Source organism: Rhinopithecus roxellana, chromosome 2, assembly GCF_007565055.1.
Source record: "Rhinopithecus roxellana isolate Shanxi Qingling chromosome 2, ASM756505v1, whole genome shotgun sequence".
Taxonomy (NCBI): Eukaryota; Metazoa; Chordata; class Mammalia; order Primates; family Cercopithecidae; genus Rhinopithecus; species Rhinopithecus roxellana.
The window spans coordinates 109395825-109417112 of NC_044550.1; the positions used below are offsets into that span (position 1 = coordinate 109395825).

At 46.4% G+C, this 21288-nt stretch overlaps 1 protein-coding gene and 1 non-coding gene across 6 annotated transcripts in view; one reads left to right on the forward strand and one right to left on the reverse strand.

Annotated features, from left to right (window-relative positions):
• Nucleotides 1–21288, forward strand: part of IRF2 (interferon regulatory factor 2) — an 87656-nt gene that overhangs the window by 29569 nt on the left and 36799 nt on the right. For 4 of the 5 annotated variants that reach the window (XM_030918813.1, XM_010377922.2, XM_010377923.2 and 1 more), the window contains one exon: nucleotides 16909–17001. In XM_030918813.1, the coding sequence (XP_030774673.1) occupies nucleotides 16915–17001 (87 nt within the window). In that variant the 5' untranslated portion in view covers nucleotides 16909–16914. Of the gene's footprint in view, nucleotides 1–2308; nucleotides 2328–16908; nucleotides 17002–21288 lie in introns of those variants that run through there. The other variant, XM_030918816.1, reaches the window with a different exon arrangement.
• On the reverse strand, nucleotides 13993–14076 carry LOC115896234. Its single transcript, XR_004056146.1, has one exon. It is a non-coding gene; the product is annotated as a small nucleolar RNA SNORD79 (small nucleolar RNA).

Below are 21288 nucleotides of genomic sequence, written 5' to 3' on the forward strand. Positions count from 1 at the left end.
TTCTGGTGGCTGCTAGCAATCCTTGGCCTTCTTTGGCTTATGGAGGAGTCACTCTAATGCCTGCCTCTGTCTTCATTAAACATTCTCCTTTCTACTATGTGTGTCTGTGTCCAAGTTTCCCTCTTCTTATAAGGACGCCAGTCATATTGGATTTAGGGCCCATTCTAATCTGGTATGACCTCATTTAACTTGATTACATCTGCACAGACTCCATATGCAGAAAAGGTCACATTCACAGGCTCCAGGTGGACATGAATGTTGGGGGGCCACTGTTCAACCCAGTACATCTTTGCTGTGTTGCATCGAATGGACTTTTGGAGTAAATCATTCATAAAGGAAGGGTGGAGGAAGGAAGGGTAGAAGGAAACTCATTTGTTTTGAGAAGAATGTTCTCTATTACTATATTGTTCTTCTTCTTCTTTTTTTTTTTGTGTGTGATGGAGTCTTGCTCTGTTGCCCAGGCTGGAGTACAGTGGCATGATCTCAGCTCACTGTAACCTCTGCCTCCAGGGTTCAAGTGATTCTCCTGACTCAGCCTCTCAAGTAGCTGAGATTACAGGCGCGCACCACCATGCCTGACTAATTTATATATATTTTAGTAGAGATGGGCTTTCACCATGTTGGCCAAGCCAGTGTCGACCTCTTGAGGTCACGTGATCCACCTGCCTCGGCCTTCCAAAATACTGGGATTACAGGCGTGAAACATTGTGCTGGCCTATTGTTCTTATTTTCTCATCTAAAATTAGGGCACCCTGCTGACATCAGGACAGTCTTGGAAAACTCAGGACTTAAGAGTGAGCACAGGGTGGCACTTAGTGTGATGACATTGGGTTGTCCAGGAGACATGTTCACCTTCTGTTCTGTGCCATCCTGGCGCTGGGGCACACCCCCGACCCCGGACCCCCAGAGGCCCAGTTCCAGGTCAAACAGCTATCTCTTGGTGCATGTTGTCAGCCCGGTGCATGCTCTGAGTTCTGTGAGTGTGAGTGAATGGGGAACTCTGACTGTCATTGGTGCTGCGGTGGAAGAGAGCAGTGTATCAGCACGTGGACTCAGCTGTGGGGAAACCACCATGGTGTGGAGGGCCTGGAAGTTTGTGCGTAGTCTTTGATTGCCCTGATGGTTAAAACCACCTGCTTCCCTACTTTTTTTTCACATTATGTTCTGTGCATTCCTGCACAAATTAAATATTCTAGAGGGTAGTTCTCCCTTATCTGTGGTTTTGCTTTTAGTGGTTACAGTTACTCATGGTCAACTGAGGTCTGAAAATATTAAATGGGAAATTCCAGAAATAAACAATTCGTAAGTTTTAAATTGTGCACTGTTGCAAGTAGCATGATGGAATGTAACATCCCACCTCTTCCTGCCCAGGACATAAATCATCCCTTTATTGAGATCAGGGGATCTGCTGTAGCCCCCATACTCTATTATTTGACTCTATTACGTTTTCTTTCCACATCTTCCTACTGTCTGGTATTTGGGTTAGTTTTGCTATTATACCTGATGCTCTTTGAACATCATTGACTATAAATTTGTGTCTGTAGAAACTATTATTTGTTAAATATCGACTATTGATGATGGATCAGGTACCAGGCTAGGCACGTTATACATCTTATTTAATCCTTACCACACACCGTGTGGAAGTTATCCCGTTTTACAGAGGAGAAAACTGAGGCATAAGGGTCTTGGGTTCTGTTACCTTCTGCGTTTGCTTCCTGAAGCAGTTCCCTGGCGAGTGGCTGTAGTTGCTGGATGGAGACCTGAATGGCTTCTACAGATGTGGAGACGGCGACCAATACTAGGGGATTTCTGAAGTTTTAGGGCAATGGCTTGTTGATTTCTCATTTAAGGTCTCATTTTTGTCACTACACTGTACATGAGATAAGGATAGGGACCTTATCTCATGTACAGTATAGTGATAAAAAAGCATCACTAGCCAAGGCTGGCTCCTGCCCACTTGTCATGGATGCAGGAGCCGCTGAGGTCTTCCCTGTTCTCTGCCCTGCCCTTAGGTGGCTGTGCTGTCCTGAAGTCATGTGGCTGTCAGACCTCGGGTGCCATCCTGCGTCCTGCATTGCAGCTGCCATCCTACTCCATGATGAATAAGGATAGGCCTGTGAAGGGCCTAATCAACTCATTGGGAAGTTGCATGTTGCCAGATTAATGAGCTAAGGGTCAGACATGATTGATCATTAATTTGGCAACATGCAACTTCCCAGTGAGTGATTAGGCCCTTCACAGGCCTATCCTTATTCATCATGGAGTAGGATGGTAGCTGCAACACACCATTTCCTAGGCTGTCATCTCAGCAGGAGTTGTGGTCATAGGTGAGTCTACATTGGCTAGGGAAAACTTTCCGGGATGGGTAGATGTAAAACTGTCTCCTGGATTTCTCAAAGAACTAAAAATAGAACTGCCATTCAACCCAGCAATTCCATTACTGGGTACATACCCAAAGGAAAAGAAATCATTCTAGCAAAAGATACCTGTACTTTTATGTTAATTGCAACATTATTCACAATAGCAAAGATATGGGCTTAACCTAGGTCCTCATCAGCAGTGGATTGGAAAAAGAAAATATGGTATATATACACTATGGAATACTATGCAGCCATAAAAAGAATGAAATCATTCACAATAACAAGCATGGAGCTGGAGGCCATTATCTTAAATGAATTAACACAGAATCAGAAAACCAAATACTACCACATGTTCTCACTTATAAGAAGGCGCTAAACACTGAGTACACATGGACATGAAGATGGGAACGAGAAACAGTGAGGATTCCAGAAGGGGGGAGAGAGAGGAAGTAGAAGTGGGGCAAGGGTTGAAAAACTACCTGTTGGGTACTGTGTTCACTACTTGGACAGCAGAATCATTAGGAGCTGAAACCCTGGCCAGTATCATGCAATACACCCATATAACAAACCTGCACATGTGCCCCCTGAATTTAAAACTAAAAGCAAAAGCAAAAACAACCTGTAATCCCAGCACTTTGAGAGGCTGAGGTGGGTGGATCACCTGAGGTCAGGAGTTCGAGACCAGCCTGGCCAACATGGTGAAACCCCATCTCTACTAAAAATGCAAAACTTAGCTGGGCATGGTGGTTGTGCATGCCTGTAATCCCAGCTACTCAGGAGGCTGCGGCAAGAGAATGGCTTAAACCTGGGAGGTGGAGGTTGCAGTGAGCCGAGATCACTCCCCTGCACTCCAGCCTGGGCGACAGAGCCAGACTCCGTCTTAAACAAAACAAAACAACACAACCTCCTCCCCACCAACACACACACACACAAAGTTATCTTCTGAAGACCAAGAGAGAAGTACTTGGTATCAAGTGGTAAAAAACAAACAGGGCTGAGAGATGTAAGTAGGTTGGGGAAAGGAGTTTTGGAGCACAGGGATTTTGTATTTCTTAGAGGTCCTGATACTAAAAATGAGGTCATTTTTAGAGTGGAGCAAAATGGCCCCGTAACGAAGTGTTTGCTCTTCATATGCGCTGAAATGGCAGGAGGTGGAAACTGACAAATACTGAAGATGCTTATTAGTACTTCAGTGGTTTTCAGCACCTTAAATAAATGCCCATGTGAAGTTAACATTAAGATAGTGGAATGTTTGCCTTCTGTGGGACTTACTTGTGCCTCTGAAATAGTTCTTCAGGTTAATCAGTTATGGGCTGGGCAGGGTACACTTTCCTCCCCTTCTGCCTTCAAAAGACCCTGTAAGCACCCAGGTGACCCTGCTTTATGGCAGACGCAGCAACTAACACGAAACAACTGGAGAAGACACCCAGGTGATGCAAAGCTAGAAAAAGTCCCTCTGGTTCTCTCTTGTTTTCTTAAAGACAGCGTGAACGTGAAGGGGTGGAGAGAGGGCGAGTGTCTTTATTCTGGAGTATGGGAGTGTTTACCTGGTCCAGACTACAGGAGGAAGGCCCGGGTTGGCCACAGGAAACGCAGCATGTGTCGTTGATGCCAACTCGCCAGGGAAGTATTGAACGGGGCAGGAAGTGTGACTTTAGAAGGGGCTACATAAAGGAGGCTGGGAAACTGCTTCCTGTGCACCAGGGCCAGCTCAGGGGCTGGAACGGTGTTTGCCAGGCTGTGGGGATCTTGCGGCCCTGGCTGTGTCCCCTTCCACACAGGCTCCCAGTGCAGATGCCAGGTCAGACAGAGGTGTGGGGCCCTCTCTGCCTCTTGATGTGAACCCTGGTTTGGCCTGCCTGTGCGAGCCTCATATCCAAAGCTAAGTAAGGGCCTAGGACTCCAGTTCAAATACGAGTTCTGCCATTCAGTAGCTCTGTGACCTTGGGAAGTTACTTAACCTTACGTGCCTCAGTTTCTTCATCTATAAAATGGGGACCACTGTGGTACCCACATTCTTGGGACTCTGTGAATCAGGTGAGCTTATCCTCTTAACGTGCTTAGAACGTGCCTAACGCTGTTAAGCGCTTAATACTTCTTAGCTATTGCTAATACCCTCATGGTGGAGGATATGGACAATATCCTGGCAAGTGGGACACTCCCTTCTGGCCAGACTTTGGGAGGCCAAGGCAGGTGGATCATCAGGTCAGGAGTTCATTTCCAAGGGTTTGCAGGTCTAGACCTGGATCAGGCAGTTACTCACACAGAAGCTCCCTTGCTTACCAACAGGTTGTGTTCCAAAGGTGATGAAGTTTGCAAAGTGTGCATCAGACTTTTTAAAATTAAGCTTTTCTCAAAACAAAGCAGTTTCAATGTCAGGAGCTCTACAGGGGTGTCACCAGCAGGTATTTTCTTTCCACCAGACACCTGACCACTCACTGTGATTTGGAAAGATTAGAACTGGCCTGGAAACTATGTTTCCATCTTTGATGACAAAGCTTTCCTCATTCATGCTAACCACATTTCAGGTATTCAGGAGCCACCTTGTTGACTGCCCTGATACATAACAAGTTAATTGTTGCAAAACGTCTACTGGATAGTGCTGGTCTACACTCATTGGGTGTTTGCTGGGTGCAGAGTACAAGGCCTGTTTAGGCCTAAGGAGTGTTGGTCTCAGTGGATTAAAGCACATAACAATGAACCGGTGACTTTAGGGCAGTGTAAGATGCGTGCTAACTCACTGTTAGAGGCAGTGAGTTTTATGACTTCAAGGGAAGGGGGCAAATATGTGTCTTGTGTTGGCCAGGCGATGTGGAAAAGATGACGTTTGAACAATCTTTCAAGGTATGGCTGGACGTTTCCAGGCTGGGCCTTTCTCCTGAGCTCCAGCCTCGCACAGCTAATAGCGCAGCCACCACCTCTTTTTGGGTATCTCAAAGATCTCCAACTCAGTAGTCCCCAAACCACTCTCAGTATCTCTCCTCAAACATTCCGCATCCTCTCTTGCAGAGTGGCACTCCCACGCCTTATAGTCTAAGAAAGGGAAAAAGGTCACACCCAGATGCGTGTGAAGAGGGTGGGGAGGCAGACATTCAGAAAGAAGAGCCTCGCAGATCTCTTTTCTCTGTGAAGCTGGAGGCAGGGAGGGATCTGAAATTGCACCTGTGGAAAATGGGAACAGCACCTGAGGAGAGGAAAGCAGAAAGATCTGCAGAGACTCTGAGAGCTCAAGATGAGGCGATCAACCGTCCATCTGTTTTAAGGTTCTCCAGCCTATCACAAATGTTTGCAATGTGAGCAAACAAGACGGAGGCATGAGGCCCGTTTGTGGTGGGAAAGTGGTCAGGCCACTGTGGGAAGCAGAATGGGGCCAGGGAATGGGCATTCTAGGGAGCAGGGCAGGAGGCCTCTGGAGCTGGAATCCATATTAACGTTGCTGCCCATGTTAATATACAGGCCTACGTAGTCTTGTACTCTCACCCAGCAGACATGCGGTAAGTACAGGCCTCCACTGTGTGGCATGTGGAAGTGGATTGAAGGGAGGGTGGCCAGGACAGGGATGCTGCAGCAGCTCGGGGCAGAGTGGAGCAGCCCCTGAACAGGCTGGAGTGGGAGCATGGAAGGAGGCTATGGGTAACGGGGATGGTCCAATGGATGGAGACTGCAGCCCTTGGTGGCTGACATGGCAATGGGTGGGAGGGCCAGGGAAGCGGCTACTGAGCCAGGGAAAGTCAAGAGAGTGTCAGCAGAGAGGTCTAGCTGCTTTCCCATTCGTGTTCTTGCACTGTGTTTCTTATATCTGCCTAGGGAACTGCCTTTTGAGAGTTTGTGGGGGCCTTTCTCAGAAAAGCACACATCTGGGTGAACATAACACCTTGCATGTATTTTTTAAGGCTTGATCTCTGGATGAAGATCTGCTGTTCTTGTTAGTCTGCACTGAGAACTGTTTTCTAGAGTGACCACTGGGTCGTCTGCAGAACCAAGAGCCAGTGATAGACAGGTGACTTTTGTGCACACACACATAGGGGCCCCAAATCAGTTTGCTCGATTGTGGTTGTGATGCAGCCCACATTTCAGGTACGAGAGGAGTTTGTGGTCAGAGACAAGGTAAATTTTAGAAAGTAGCTATGGGAATAGCTTCCAAAAGGATATAGAAAACGCACCTAATAGGAAAATTGTGCATAGAATGGCAAATATGTAAAACTATGATCTGGATGATTTTCAGCCTGGAAAACTAGTTTTGTGGTATTTAAAAGCATTTTAGACTTTTAATTTCATATACATTTATATTTCATTAATGATGAAATCTATTCACCACTGGCCTCCTGTTTTCCCATGACTCAGCTAGAGATGTTTATTAAACATCTGGAATCTGGAAGTCCATTGGGTTAATGGATACTAAATAACAGTGAATTGCTTATCAAAATTACTCTAGGATAATAAAAAAAAATCCCGGTTCTTATTTCATTAGAGTGGGGCCAGGGACCTATTTGTCCCCTCCCCCACCTTTTTTTTTTTTTTTTTTTTTTAAAGTTTTAAGGTGATAGCGTTGCAAGACAGTTTTGGGCTAGTGGTATGAACAGAACAGAAAAGAATAAAGGTGGGTTATGATGTATTTGGAGAGCAGTCCTGCCCCATCATTCATCCTGAGAAATCTACATAGTAGGAAATTCATGGTTGAATTGCTTAAAACCTCCTGAGGGAGACTGGCTGGAGACTCTCATTCTTAAATGAATCTATGACTTTCTAAAGTTCAACAAAACTTATAAAATCAGTTTTGCGTTGGTGCAGATAATATGTATACTGAGAGGCATGCTTTTTTCTGTATCTGGCCCTCCATCCAAACGTTAAACGTCCTTCTGATTTCAGGACTGGCAATGGCTGACTTCAGCCTTCAGGGTCCGTATCAGAGTCCGGAGAGTGATTTGAAAGTCACAGGCAGAGCAGGATTAAGCATGGCCATATAGGAAGGTCTCAGGCCACCTCTCTAATATACAGGTCCTATTATCTTTGCTCTGAACATGCTATTTTCATGCCATGAAGTTCTCGTACGTTTTATTTCTACCTCTTAGCACTCAGTACAGCTCTTAGGGTCTGCTTCTCTTGTTTTCACATATCCTGTTTTCCTGCATTCTACTTCCCACAGCGTCCCCTCCCTGTCTGCGCCATCCACGTGCTTACACACACATGCACACACACCCTCAGGAGGCAGTCCAGCCTGCTTCAATGTTTTTATACCCCTTTGACCCCAGGACCAGTATAATATAATGTGATGTGACATTAAATGGAAGCAAACGTTTCGTAAAACAATGCTTACTTCACTTTGTTTGGGGTGCTCCCTCATTTTCCATTCTCTTATATTGTAAATTAAAATTAAATTAAAAGTGCTGATCTTAATGCAATAAACGATCCCATGACCCTCTGATGGGTTGTTAGCAGAGACTTGCAAAGCACTGGTCTAGAGGTTTCTGGCATATTCTTTGAAGTCAGACGGATCTGGATTTGAATGTTTGCTTTACCACTTACTGGCTGTAAGTGGAGCTTTGTAAGTAGCTTCATTTCCTCATCTGTAGAATGGAGAGTAGCTACTCTGCCTTATGTAGCTTGTTGGAAGATTAAATGAAATAATGCATGAAAGGCATTTGGGCTGAGGGTCAGCCTCCTAGTAAGGGCTGGAATGGTATTAATGATGGGGATGACGATGGTGGTGTTCAATTTCTAACTCCAGCTTTCTCTCAATTTACATAACTTTCATGGAAATTCTTACTTTTGCTGAAAAAGCACGCAGAAGTCAATGTGAGGAACTTGCAGGAGGAACTTGCATTTGGGAAAAGACTGTTGTGTGCCCAGGAAAAATTAGTACTAAACACTGCTGTTAGATTCCTATGCGCGCGTCATCGCGTGTTTTTTTTTTTTTTTGTACATTTCCATAGTCATTGTCCTGACGTGGAGCAGTAGTTTCTAGCTCCCCTCCTTCCCTCCATTTGGCTCTGGATAGAGTGCTGGATGGCTCATGAAACTGAAGCATGGTTTTTCCCAAGTCATGCACTCAGAAGTTGTCAGCAGCCTGCGTAAACAAGCTCAGACTCTAGCTGGGCATCCGAGACCCTCCTGAGGTTCAAATCCTGGCTCCTAGTCTAGAGGCGTGGGTGTCTTGGACATTTTCTTTTCTTTCTTTCTTCTTATTTTTTGGGGGGACTGCCTTTTTCGTTATGCTTTTCCTCATCTCTAAAATGAGGATAATAGACTGGGCACGGTAGCTTATGCCTTTAACCTTAGCACTTTGGGAGGTTGAAGTAGGAGGATCGCTTGAGGCCAGGAGTTTGAACCACCTCGCGCAACATAGGTAGTGAAACCCCTGTTTCTACAAAAGTATTTTAAAAATTAGGCCAGGCGCAGTGGCTCACGCCTTTAATCCCAGGACTTTGGGAGGCCAAGGCAGGTGGATCATCAGGTCAGGAGTTCAAAACCAGCTTCACGAACATGGTGAAAACCCATCTCAACTAAAAATACAAAAACATTAGCTGGACGTGGTGGTGCATGCCTGTAATCTCAGCTACTCAGGAGGCTGAGGTAGGAGAATTGCTTGAACCCGGGAGGCAGAGGTTGCAGTGAGCCGAGATTGCACCACTATACTCTAGCCTGGGTGACAGAGCGAGACTCCATCTCAAAACACAAAAACAAAAACAAAAAATTAGCTGGGCATGGTGGATGCACCTGTAGTCCTGGGTACTTAAGAGACTGAGGTGAGAGGATCTCTTGAGCCCAGGAAGTCAAGACTGCAGCGAGCCAGGATTGCACCACTACACTCTCGTGTGGGTGACAGAGTGAGACCCTGTCTCAAAAATAAAATGGAAAAATAAAATGGGGATACTAGTATTTAACTGGTTAGAGCTGTTATGAGAGTTAAAAATGACTGATGTGAAATACCCAGCACTTGCTTCTCACACACCAGTGACTCTTATGAAGACACCCATGTTGGTTCATAAGACAGTTGCTCTGCTCACATCAGCAAACACATCTTCAGTCCTGCTTTGGCCACCAATACCAACCTTTTACCTCCCCCGGCTTGCCTGCCACCTTCTCCCTGCCTAGACAGCACCTCCCCATCCATTAAGGTCTTCCTTTGTCATAAAGCTTTCCCTTACCATAAAGCTTTCTCTTACAAGCCCATTTAACAATGATTTATGTATTCCTTATGAACTAACTAACTTAGTTGGCAATTAATAATACATTACCTTCTGATCTTTATTGCATAGTCTTTTATTATTATAATTATAGGATTATTAGTTAGCTTTATGTGATTTATCTCTCATATCCTTAGTTAACTTATTTGTTCCTTGAGGGTAGTGATCATGTCTTACCCATCTTTGAATCCCCCATAGCACTCAGCACAGTTCCTTGTGACAATGTGTGTTTAATGAATTTTTGCTGATCCACTGGGTGACTGGGTACCAAGAAAAGGCGTTCCGTGGCCGGGCACGGTGCCTCACGCCTGTAATCCCAGCACTTTGGGAGGCCAAAGTGGGCAGATCACGAGGTCAAGAGATTGAGATCATCCTGGCTAACATGGTGAAACTCTGTCTCTACTAAAAATACAAAAATTAGCCAGGCGTGGTGGGGGGCGCCTGTAGTCCCAGCTACTCCGGAGGCTGAGGCAGGAGAGTTGCTTGAACCCGGGAGGCAGAGGTTGCAGTGAGCTGAGATCGAGCCACTGCACTCCAGCCTGGCGACAGAGCGAGACTCTGTCTCAAAAACGAAAAAGAAAAAGAAAAGCTCCAGAGATAATATGAATCCTAGGATAATGTTATGTTCCTCAAGATTTGATTTATATTTATTGTTGGTAGTTCCAGGTCATTTTCATTTGGTCAGGGATTGAGATGATTCAAAACTGGGCTTCAGCCTTTGATATTAGTTTATTTCTACTTAGTTGTATTACTTACAAAGCTTGTGGGGGTGTTTCCAGGAACCCCTTTTCCTAGCTGGGTCCTGTCTTCGATTTTTGTCTCCTTAGTCACCTGAGTGTGTCAAACGCTCTGCTCACTTTCAAAGCCCCGCAGCCTCCTCTTCAGAAATGAGCAACTGTCCCTGCGCTAGGATGACAGCAGCCCTGAATGTCAGGTTCACCGTCCTGGGCTTCTTTTTCTCCCAGAATTTGCCCCCCTAATTTTTAACTACCTTGGTAGCTCTCTGATGCATGTAAGTGGATTTTAAAAATATATTTTGTCCATGTTTCTTAGTTATTCAGCCTGGGAGTCAGGTCTGATTTACCTATTGCATCATTACCAGAAGCACCACCCCCGTCTCAGCTAAGGAATTTGTTATCTTAAGTCCAGCAGGCACATTTAGAAGTCTCTGGAACAGAGAATTAACATGATTAAATGGTATTTTAGGAAGATGACTGTCAGTGGTATGCAAGACAGAGAGGAGTTTGGAAAGTCTCAGCAAGTAGAACAATTAAGAGGTCATCATAACTCAGTGCTTTCTAAAGTAAGATGAAGGCAGAGGTTAGAGTGGATAAGCCTGAGCTTTTCATGTTAGGCCTGAATTTAAATGAGAGTCTCGGCTCTCCACTTACTAGCAGGTAGTAAAGGATGGTAAAGTCCCTACGTCTTAGGGTTGTAAGGGTTAAATGACAAAACTTGTAGAAAACCCTAGGTTTTTTATTTTTTATTTTTAGAGAGGGAGGGGCTCTTTCTGCCACCCAGGCTGGAATGCGGTGGTGTGATCACGGCTCACCGCAGCCTCCAACTCCTGGGTTCCAGTGACTGTCCCACCTCAGACTCCCAAGTAGCTGAAACGACAGGAGTGTCCCACCACGTCTAGCAAGAAAACCCTAGTTTTAATGCCTAGCACATAGTTAAGTGCTCTGTAAATGGTCACCGTTGCTCTTACTATTCCAAGAACCAAAATTCAGTTATTTGGGTGAAAATTCAACCTCATTGTTGACAGCACTAATCATGGCCATAGTACTGTCAGCTTCATGGAGGATCATTCGTGACTTACGAATCACAATGAATAGCTTGTAAGCCTTATATAGCAGGCTTGGCACCAGTGATATTCTCAGTACCCACCGTGGGCTGAATTGACTTATGGCCAGATGGCACGGTTTTGAAACCAGTCCTAACCTCAAATCTCAAAGGTGTAATGATAGGTGATTTTACACAGTGCCTTTCGTCAGACTCCAGGGTAGATGCTTCAACTCTTTTACTTACTTTGAAGTACAGGTTGCTCATATATTAGGTTTGTAGAACCATAAAATTTTAGCATTTTACTTCTAAAAACAATCTGATGTACAAGAAGAGAAGCTTACAAAAAAAAATCAAATTATGATTCATCGTATCACGGATAACCCCAGGAATCATCTGTTTAAAACGTCCCACTTTTCTAGATGATCAAAGTGTGGACCAGAAAGATGGAGTGATTAATGCCCAGGGACACACACCAGCAATGGCAGAGTCAGGGCCGCGGCACAACTGTCCTGACTTCTGTGCATTTTGTTCTTAGACAAACATAGCCGCTCTGTGTCATCTCCACTGAGTTACCTGCCTGCTCTAACTCTGTTCGAGGTTCACATGGCCTGGCTGTTAGTGCCTGTGGGAGGCTTGCCTTACAGAAAGACCAGCACGTCACCCTGACTTTCAGTAATGGAAGCTACATGATACATACCGAGTAAGCATCTTGCTTTCCAGTCCTCAGTCCCCTGATCCTCTGTGCCTGTCATCTCAGTCTTTTAATCTCTGGAAGCATAATTAATCTATTTTTAGTGTCCAACTAAATGATCCATTTCTGGTGCTAGGCTTGAGGTAGATTCTGCCTTTGCTGTTTTTCACAGAAGTAAAGATGTATGCTCACCCTCTGCTAGTCTAGAGAAACCTATGTCAAATGGCAACCTTTATACCCTCTCGCATGCCAAGCACACTGGTAATGCACTACCTTCCTAGGGTGGGGGATGAGTCGGGGAGAAAAAATCAAGTCAGAAAGGAGAAGGGCCTTCATGTGACTGGGTGAGCTTTTCATTGTGTCTCATTGGAGATGTCCTAGCTACAAACAAACAAACAAACACAAACAAAACCTGAAATAAGTATAGACCTTTTTAAGTGTTTTTTTTTTTTACTCTGATAAAATACTTGTTTGATTTTTTGCCTTTTCTAAAAGTTACTTATACTTAATAACAGTCCTGATTTAAGATTATGAACTTTTCCAATAAGCTTGAGGTTGGGCACAGCTGCATCCTTACTAGACAGGCACACTGCGTAAGTGAGGAGTGGACCCAGCTGGTGGATGACAAGCCTGGCATGCTGACCAGCGGAGGACTCTATCAGAATAGCCAAAATAACCACACGGCAGGAGCATGGGAGATCCAGGCCATTAAGCATGGAAAATAAGGGGACTCTAGAGCTCTGCTTTCAGAGTGTGACCCAAGGACCTGGGGGCTTGTCAGAGATGCAGACCACAGGGGTTGCCTAGAATCCACTGACTTGGGATTCCTGTGTGCATTCAAGTTGGTGAAGCACTGATCTGGATTTGACAGTCAGCTCTTCCCTTTACTACTGGCCAAACTGACCCTATCATTCTTTTGCTAAAATCCTTCGGTTTCCTCTTCAGTCTTAGATCATGGTCATGACCAAAATCCTAGGCATGGTCTTCTGGGTGAGCTGGGTCTCTGGGCCCTCCCTGCCACTGACTGCCGTCCACAGGGGCCCCTTGCCTCAGGGCCTTTGCAGCTCTCCCTTCTCTGTTAGTTGCTCAGGGCTGCCATAACAGATGGTTTTCACACAACAGAAATGTATTCCGTCACAATTCTGGAGGCCGGAAGTCTCAGATGAAGGCGTCAGTAGGGCCCTGCTCTGCCTCACGCCTCTCGGGGAGAACCCTTCCTTGCCCGTTTGAGCTTCCAGGCCTGGCGGGCTGCAGCAGCCTCACTGCAGTCTCTGCCTTTGGCTTCCTGTGCCCATGCTCCCTGTGTCTGTGTCTTCAGGCGGCATTCTTCTGTGTATCCGTTTCCACACTTCCCTCTTCTTATGAGGACATCCGGTTCCTGCGAGCTACTGGTCACAATATTTTGTCAGCTGATCATTGTATATAACCTTGTCTTACGTGTTTCTGTTTGAAGATACCCTCTGTAGCATTTACTGTTGATTGATTAGCATTGAACTCACAGCACTACAATGCATGCCTGAGCAAAGCTTATCTAATATACGTATTTTCCCTGTAAGGCGTATCATAGCCTTCTGGTTCTTAGGAACCCGGGAAGGCACTTCGGCACAATGCCTGAGCAACAAAAAGCACAAGGATGCAAAATGTCACACTCCATAGCCTGTGAAAAGGATACTTGTTTGCCATAGGAGAGCAAGAGCAGGAAGGCAGAGTGTGGCCTTGTCCAGCCTCAGCTGGGAACACGTGCGTCAGACGACTTGAATTCAGCACACGTCCACGAGTGACCACAGACGCACCAAGTATTGATTTGGGGGTTGCGGAGATGTTTTAGTGAGTAGGCAAATTCACAGATACAGAATCTGCGAACAGCGTGGATCGAATGTGTCTTCACACACAGGCTTTAGTTTTAAAGACAGAAAGTTGGGTTTTTTTGTATTGGTGCTTTGCTTTACCTGACAATTGACTTTTCAACTACTGTTTCCATTTCAAACTGATCTTCATTGTCTTTCAGAAAGATTCTCGTCTGTGTGAACTTTGAAAGCCATCACTAACATGAGAACAGGAACCACCATGGGCTGGTGGGGGCACCTGAGAGGAACCATACCATATGGCTTTTTGAACTATTTCAGATGGGACTTCCTCCCCCGCCCAACTAGGTTATTTGTAAGAAAGATAATGGAGGAAATATGATATTATTCTGAGTACTAGCTGGAAGCAGGGCCACTTCCACACTCTGCTCATGTTTCCATATTGCTAGGCTCAGGCTCAGCTGCAGTGCCAGGGACCACACACAGCGCTTCTGCACATCAGGCTGTCAGGAGAACTGGCATCTGTTGCTCTCTACTCATGACCACTGTACCTACCCCTATCCTGTAACTACTCTTCCCTCGCTCTTCCCTCTACTTTCTTGACTGCTCTGGATTTAGTGGTCTCCAATCTGTGTCTTGAGGTCTTTTCCAGAGGGAGGATCAGGCTGGGCTGGCAGTCACCACCCTGGTGGGCAGAGCTCTTGCAGGGTGAGCCTCTGAGGGGTCGCCAGTGCACTCCTCTGTGCACAGCTTTCCCCAGTGCTCCCCAGACTTTTCTGAAACTCTTTATCTTCTTGTACCCAGGAGTCTTCGTGGAGCATGGTACCTCCCTTCTTTCCAGTGTCCTGTTAGATCGGGAGTTCCTAGACGATAGGGAATGTCGTCTTTCCCCGTTCCTGGAGCATCATTCTCAATACATGATCTCTGAATGAGTGAGTGAACAAATGAATGAATGGAACAAATGAATGGATGAGACCAAGAGCAGCAGTATCTGCAACTCCTTGCGGCCATTCCATGTCCTTGTGAAATAGCTCTGAGGTTCCTGTTTGTGTCTCAAAGATTGCTGGCTGGAGCCTGCATATGAGTGGATGAGGCCAACCTCTGACGGCACCTCACCTAGGCTGTCAGAGCGATCTTCAGAGCTGGCCTGGGCCTTGTAGTGAGCGTTCCCTGTGTGGAAGGCAGCATTTGGGCTTTGTAGGACTAGTGAAAGACCTAGAGGAGGGCGGAACATGGGAGCTCACATCTGTAATCTCAGCACTTTGGGAGGCCAAGGTGGGAGAATTGCTTGAGCCCAGGAGTTAAGACCCCATCTCTACAAAAATTTAAAAATAATTAGCTGGGCCTGGTGGCTCACACCTGTGGTCCCAGCTACTCAGGAGGCTGAGGTGGGAAAATTGCTTGAACCCAGGCGGTTGAGGCTGCAGTGAGCCGTGATCATGCCACTGCACTCCCATCGGGTGACAGAGTGAGACCCAGCCTCCAGAACAAAAGAAGGTGATGCTCTTCCTATGTAGAACTTAAATTTGGTTAGGAAAAGAGAGTGGAGTGTACACGGCTGAGAAGCGTATAGGTAAAGCAAGGGATAAGATGAAAGACTTCACTTAAAACAACTTCCCTAAAGCAATGTTTGATTTTTCAGAGGAGCAGTGTACGGTTAGTGAGTATCATAGGAGCTGGAGGCAGAGGGACTGCTTTAGGCGGGAGTGGTCTGTGAAGCCCTTGTGGAGGAGGAGGCCGGGTCTTAGAGGGCGGATAAGGACCTGCAAGGCCAGGGAATGAAGAGCAGAGGGCATGGGATGAGCACGGAGCAGGAGGTGTCTGCAGCATTCAGTGGGCCTGACTGCGGGAGGCGTACAAGGAAGGAAAAGGCTGTGGACTCCTGCAGGCCCAGTGAGGCCCGGGCAGGTCATGGAAGGATGCTTGTAACTCTGGCATGTTCAGGGCACAGGGAATAGAGGAGAGAGGAAGTTCGTGGCAAGCTGGAAAGGAGAGTAATTGAGACATCAGCCCAAATGCCAATGAATAGAATTTTCCGAACTCAGTTTTGGAGGAAATGAACCAAAGAAGGAAGGGACGCATCAGGATTGAGAAGAGGATTACAGTGTCACACTGTCTGTGAGGTCCTATAGAATGGAGGCGTGCACCGGAACCGTCTTTGCTTTTGGACCCCAGATTAGAAGTAAATGCAGGCATAGATAGGGTGAAGATGGGTGGGGGACAGTGTGCAAGGTACTTTGTTAGCGATTCCCCTCTGGATCTATTCCGATGGATAAGGGGAAGTCCATCTCAGAAAGGCATCTGGAAGCAGCGGGAGGCATTGTGTGGACTGGCGGAGGAATGGTGGTCAGACTAGGGAAAATGATTTTCAAAGGGAAAGTAAGTTAAAGGAAAAGGGGGTGATGTCAAGTCAGAGGGGAGGCTGGCATTGAAGAAAGACACTTGGGTGAGAGATTGCACTCAGGTAAAAGCAAAAGCAAAGGAGATACTTGTGCAGGGTGCCAGGGGCTCTGGAAGTAAAGTCGGGAGGGACGGGTAGTTGGTGGAAAACTTTGGAAAAGCCAAATTAACTGATTCCTTTCGAGCTTTAAATGTTAATATTGGGGGTTGAAAGCGTTTGTATAACCCAGATTCTCAAAAGGAATGGCTTGACTATCAGTGCTTTCCCACAACTGCTTTGCTCTGCCCACCTCTGGCTCTTGGAAGGACAATCCCCAAAGGCATTGGGGCCTCCAAGCAACTGAAGCCTCAAAATACAGCCAGGGTAGTGGGGATAAAGCCCCTCTAGGCAGAGTCCCAGGGAGGAGTGCCGGTCCTCGTCTCCAGTGTCCATAGGACTTCCCAGTGGAGGGCAGGCCTGGACCATCCTGCGTCCCCAGACAGCCTCCTGGCCAGCACGAGGGCTGGGCTTGCACAGGTGGCTCTAGGACACAGCCCCTGAGTACACCAACCCCCCAGTTCCCCAGTCCCCACCCGCAGGAAAGGAGAGAAGGAGAGGGTCAGGCGGGGTGTAGAACTCTGCAGCGCAGACACTACGTTGAGTGGCACCAACGCCTGACGCTGTGTTTCTCTCCCGCAAGGGCACCATGCCGGTGGAAAGGATGCGCATGCGCCCGTGGCTGGAGGAGCAGATAAACTCCAACACGATCCCAGGGCTCAAGTGGCTTAACAAGGTGAGTGGATCAGAGTGGGTGTATGCGTGAGAGAGGTCCTGGCTGAAACACGTCCAAGCAGACTGCCGAAAGTAAAATTGTTTGTATTCAAAATCTTAGACTCATTCATGACAAAAAACAGCCAACGCGAAATGATCATAAAACATCAAGTTACCATCTCAAAGGCTTTTTTTCTTTTAGAGACAGGGTCTCACTATATTGCCCATGCTGGAGTGCAGTGGTGCAATCGCGACTCACTGCAGCCTCGACCTCTTGGGTTCGAGTCATCCTCCCACCTCAGCCTCCAGAGTAGCTGGAACTACAGGTAAATGCCACCACACCTGGCTGATTTTTGTATTTATTTTTTGTAGAGCTGAGGTCTCACCATGTTGCCCAGGATGGTCTTGAACTCGTGGGCTGAAGTGATCCTCCCACCTCAGCCTCCCAAAGTGTGGGGATTACAGGCATGAGCCACTGAACCCGGTCGCAAAAGAATTTGTATCCTCTCCGACTATAGCCTCAGCCTGGAGTCTCCAGTGTCTGCTCACCTTTGCTGTCTTGGCTGACTGCCTATGGAAAGCTCCTTGCTATGTTGTTCTTTGAAGATTGTTACCCTCTTCCTTCTCCAAATTCCTGTTTTTGCTTCTCCTGGCCTTTTAGGACTAGAGGACATGGGAGCTCCAGGATTTTATATTAGGAATGGAGCATTTCCTTTTCCATGTTCTCTATTTAAAGAAAGCTTGTTTTTGTCTTTAAGAAAAAGCCTTCTTTTTACCTCTTAATGAAATGAAGCCCTATCTGTGTGCCCACCTTTCCTAAGAAAGCAGCCAGTCATTTACAACCTGCCCCTTCCATGCACAAACACTCCCTTACTTTGCTAACCTAAAAACGCTTAATTTAATTGATCCTAGCTATTAGGGGTGAATCAGAAAGAGATAATGTAGGTAAAAATGAAAAACTTCTAGAACTATATAATCTAGAAAAGCAACTAAATATATATCATACCTTCTTTAAGGAGGCCCAGGAGAGAAGTTCCTCTCCTGCCAGGAACAGTTCTGAGTAAATGCCTTTTTCCTCTTCTCCACTGCCTCCCCTTTTCTTTTTTAATCTTAAGGACACAATGAATAATTTAGCTGGCCAGGCTTTATCTTTGTATCAGGTGCAAGAGCTTAGAGCCAGATTGCAGTTTGTAGCTTGCTTCCAACAAGTAAACAGGATATTGCAGTATAATTTTTTTTAACTAATATCATTCCTGGCCTTATTAGGTCTTTTCAGATATCTTTTAAATCTTATTTCTTTTTGCCCTTTTCCTTCTATCCACTTATTTTGATTTTTTTTTTTTCTTTAGACAAGGTCTAAAGGTCTGTCGCCTAGGCTGGAGTGCAGTGGAACGATCTCAGCTCACTGTAACCTCTGCCTCCGGGCTCAAGCAGTCCTCCCATCTTTGTCTCCCAAGTAGCTGGGACCACAGGTGCACTCCTGGATAATTTTTGTATTTTTTTTTGGAGAGATGGGGTTTCACTATGTTGCCCAGACTGGTCTGGAACTCCAGGACTCAAGTGATCTGCCCCGCCTTGGCCTTCCAAAGTGCTGGGATTACAGGCAAGAGCCACAGTGCCCAGCCTTATTTTGAATTTAATGTTACTGTGTTGAATAGCTCTATTTGAGCCTTTCTGAAACAAGGTGGGGCACTAAGTAAATAGAAATGAAGAAAACATATGCTTATTCCCTGTGACCTGTCACATATCTCAAGGTCTTAACACAAACAATGTATTTTTCTAGAGTTGCTCTATCTATAGTGTTTTAGATTTACATATGTAATCAGCTTCTTCCAAAGAAACAAACAAGAAATGGAGGTGCTCCTTGGTCAGCTCAGTTAGCAGGGGTGCCATGGAGGTATAAGGAAGTGGGGACCAGAGTAAAGGGGAGCTGGAGAGCCAGGGTAGCAAATGACACTAAATGAAAGCTGACGAGTACTCAGCACTTACTGTTTGCCAGGCACCCTTCTAAGCAAGCTACATGCATTAACTCAACCTCTGCCACCGTGGGGTAGGTACAGTTAATATTTTCCATTTTACAGACAAGGAAACCGAGGCACAGAGAGGTTAGGTAGGACTCTGTTTTGAGGAACAGGTAGCATCACTGTTTGATGTGGAGTGGAAGAGGAAAGCATATGCTCCTGTGTTCTAAAGAGAAGTAAGTTGTCTGGTTTTGCTTTTCCTTTTTTAAAAATACCTGCACCAGTTTTGGTTGGCTTGATGCAGTGGAGAACAGAGAGTGTCTCACACCAATCGTGTTGAGCAGTGCCTGGTATGTTGACCTCTGTGATTGGTTTAGACTAACCATTAGTCCCTTCATGGTGCGGTAGTGGGTGGAACTGTGGCTCCCCGAGAAGATATGTCCACATCCTCACCCCCAGAACCTGTGGATGTCACCTCATTTGGAAAAAGGGTTTTTGCAGATAGAGTGAAGGACCCTGACATGAGATCATCCTGGGTTTTCTGGGTGGGCCCTAACTCCAATGAGGAGTGCCTTTATAACACACAGAAGAGGAGAAGGCACACACAGAGGAGAGGGGCGTGTGAGGACTGAGGCAGAGACTGGAAATAGGCAGCCACAGCCGAAGGACTCCAAGAAGAGGCGAGGAAGGAATCTTCCCAGAGCCTTTGAAAGGAGTGAGCCCTGGCTGGGCATGGTGGCTCACGCCTGTAATCCCAGCACTTTGGGAGGCCGAGGTGGGCAGATCACTTGAGATCAGGAGTTTGAGACCAGCCTGGCCGACATGGTGAAACTCCATCTCTACAAACACAAAAATTAGCTGGGTGTGGTAGGGGGTGCATATAATCCCAGCTACTTGGGAGTCTGAGGCAAAAGAATCGCTTGAACCCAGGAGGTTGAGGTTGCAGTGAGCTGAGATTGCACCACTGCATTCCAACCTGGGCAACAGAGCAAGACTCCGTCTCAAAAATAAATAAATGAATAAATAAATAAATAAAAGGAGTGAGCCCTGCAGACACCTTGATTTTGGACTTCTGGCCTTCAGGACTGTGACGGAATACATTTCTGCTGCTCTAAGTCACCCATTTTGTGTCATTTTTCACGACAGTCTTAGGAGATTGATGCACCCTCTAAGGGTCACCTCCTTACTGGGACTCTCGGTTGAGATGCCTTCTCTTCCATCTATTATGTCCATGTTTTTCTGATACAGGACCAGAAGGCAAATGGATTTCTCTTTGTGCAAGTGAACACTTGGTCCCTTTCAGGCAGCCCTTACCTGCTGAGCGTCACTCATCTGACTCTTGGCTGGAGAGTTCTCTTCCCGAGGCATGGAAGGAAAGGAGACCTCTGTGTCATCTCACTGGGCTCCTCCGCTAGAGCTGGACATGAGCCAGGCTGATGAAGAAGGGCGTGCCCATGGCTGCCGGCCCGTTCTGCCTCTCAGCACCACCCTGGCACAGAGGCCAAGGCCTGCACTATGGCCCCGAGGCCCTGTCAAGCTGCATCCTGCTGAGGCCTAGCCAGAGTGGGCACGTGTGCTGCTCGTGCACATGGGCACTGCCATCACTGTCACTGCAGACCTCGGCTGGGGTCAGGGTCTCTTCTCTCCATACCTGTACTCCTACAGGGTATCTTTTTATAGGTTTCCGCCAACTTAGGCTTGTTGGCATTCATCCGTCCATAGAAATACTTAACTGAGAGCCTAATGTTCTTCCCTCCCATTCACAAGCATTCTGCCTGGAAATCCTTGTTTATATTTTGAGTGGTTTGAGGTCATTCCAAGATCTCTTTTGCCACTGAAGACTGTTGTGACGCTTAGAAAACACTGTCCCTGGGGCTGTGGGACTCACTTCTGCTTCAGTCGGCATTCCGGATGTGTTCACGTTTATCGTGAAGTGCTCCAGGCTGGAAGCCCCATACACTGGTGCCTTGGCCGTCTTTATCGTGTCTGTGTGCTCGGGGCCAGGCCTAGTGCCTGGTAAGTGGGAGGCCCTCTGTCAAAATTGTTCTGGGAATACGCAGATGAATGTCGTGGTCTTGAAGGGGAGCAACGTTGGTGGTATTTTTGTTCTGTTAAGATCATCAGATTTATGGACACTGGATTGGCAGTTGTCACATGGCTTTATGGACACTGGATTGGCAGTTGTCACGTGGCTCTCAGAAAGTCCGTTTAACCTATTCCATTTTCAGTAAGAGAGAAAGAGTTGGTTCGTTAATGCTCTAAGTTTGTTTCCATCCCCTGTTGTCTTAGTCTGTTCCCTGTTGCTTATAACAGAATACCTGACTCTGGATAGTTTATAAAGACAAGGA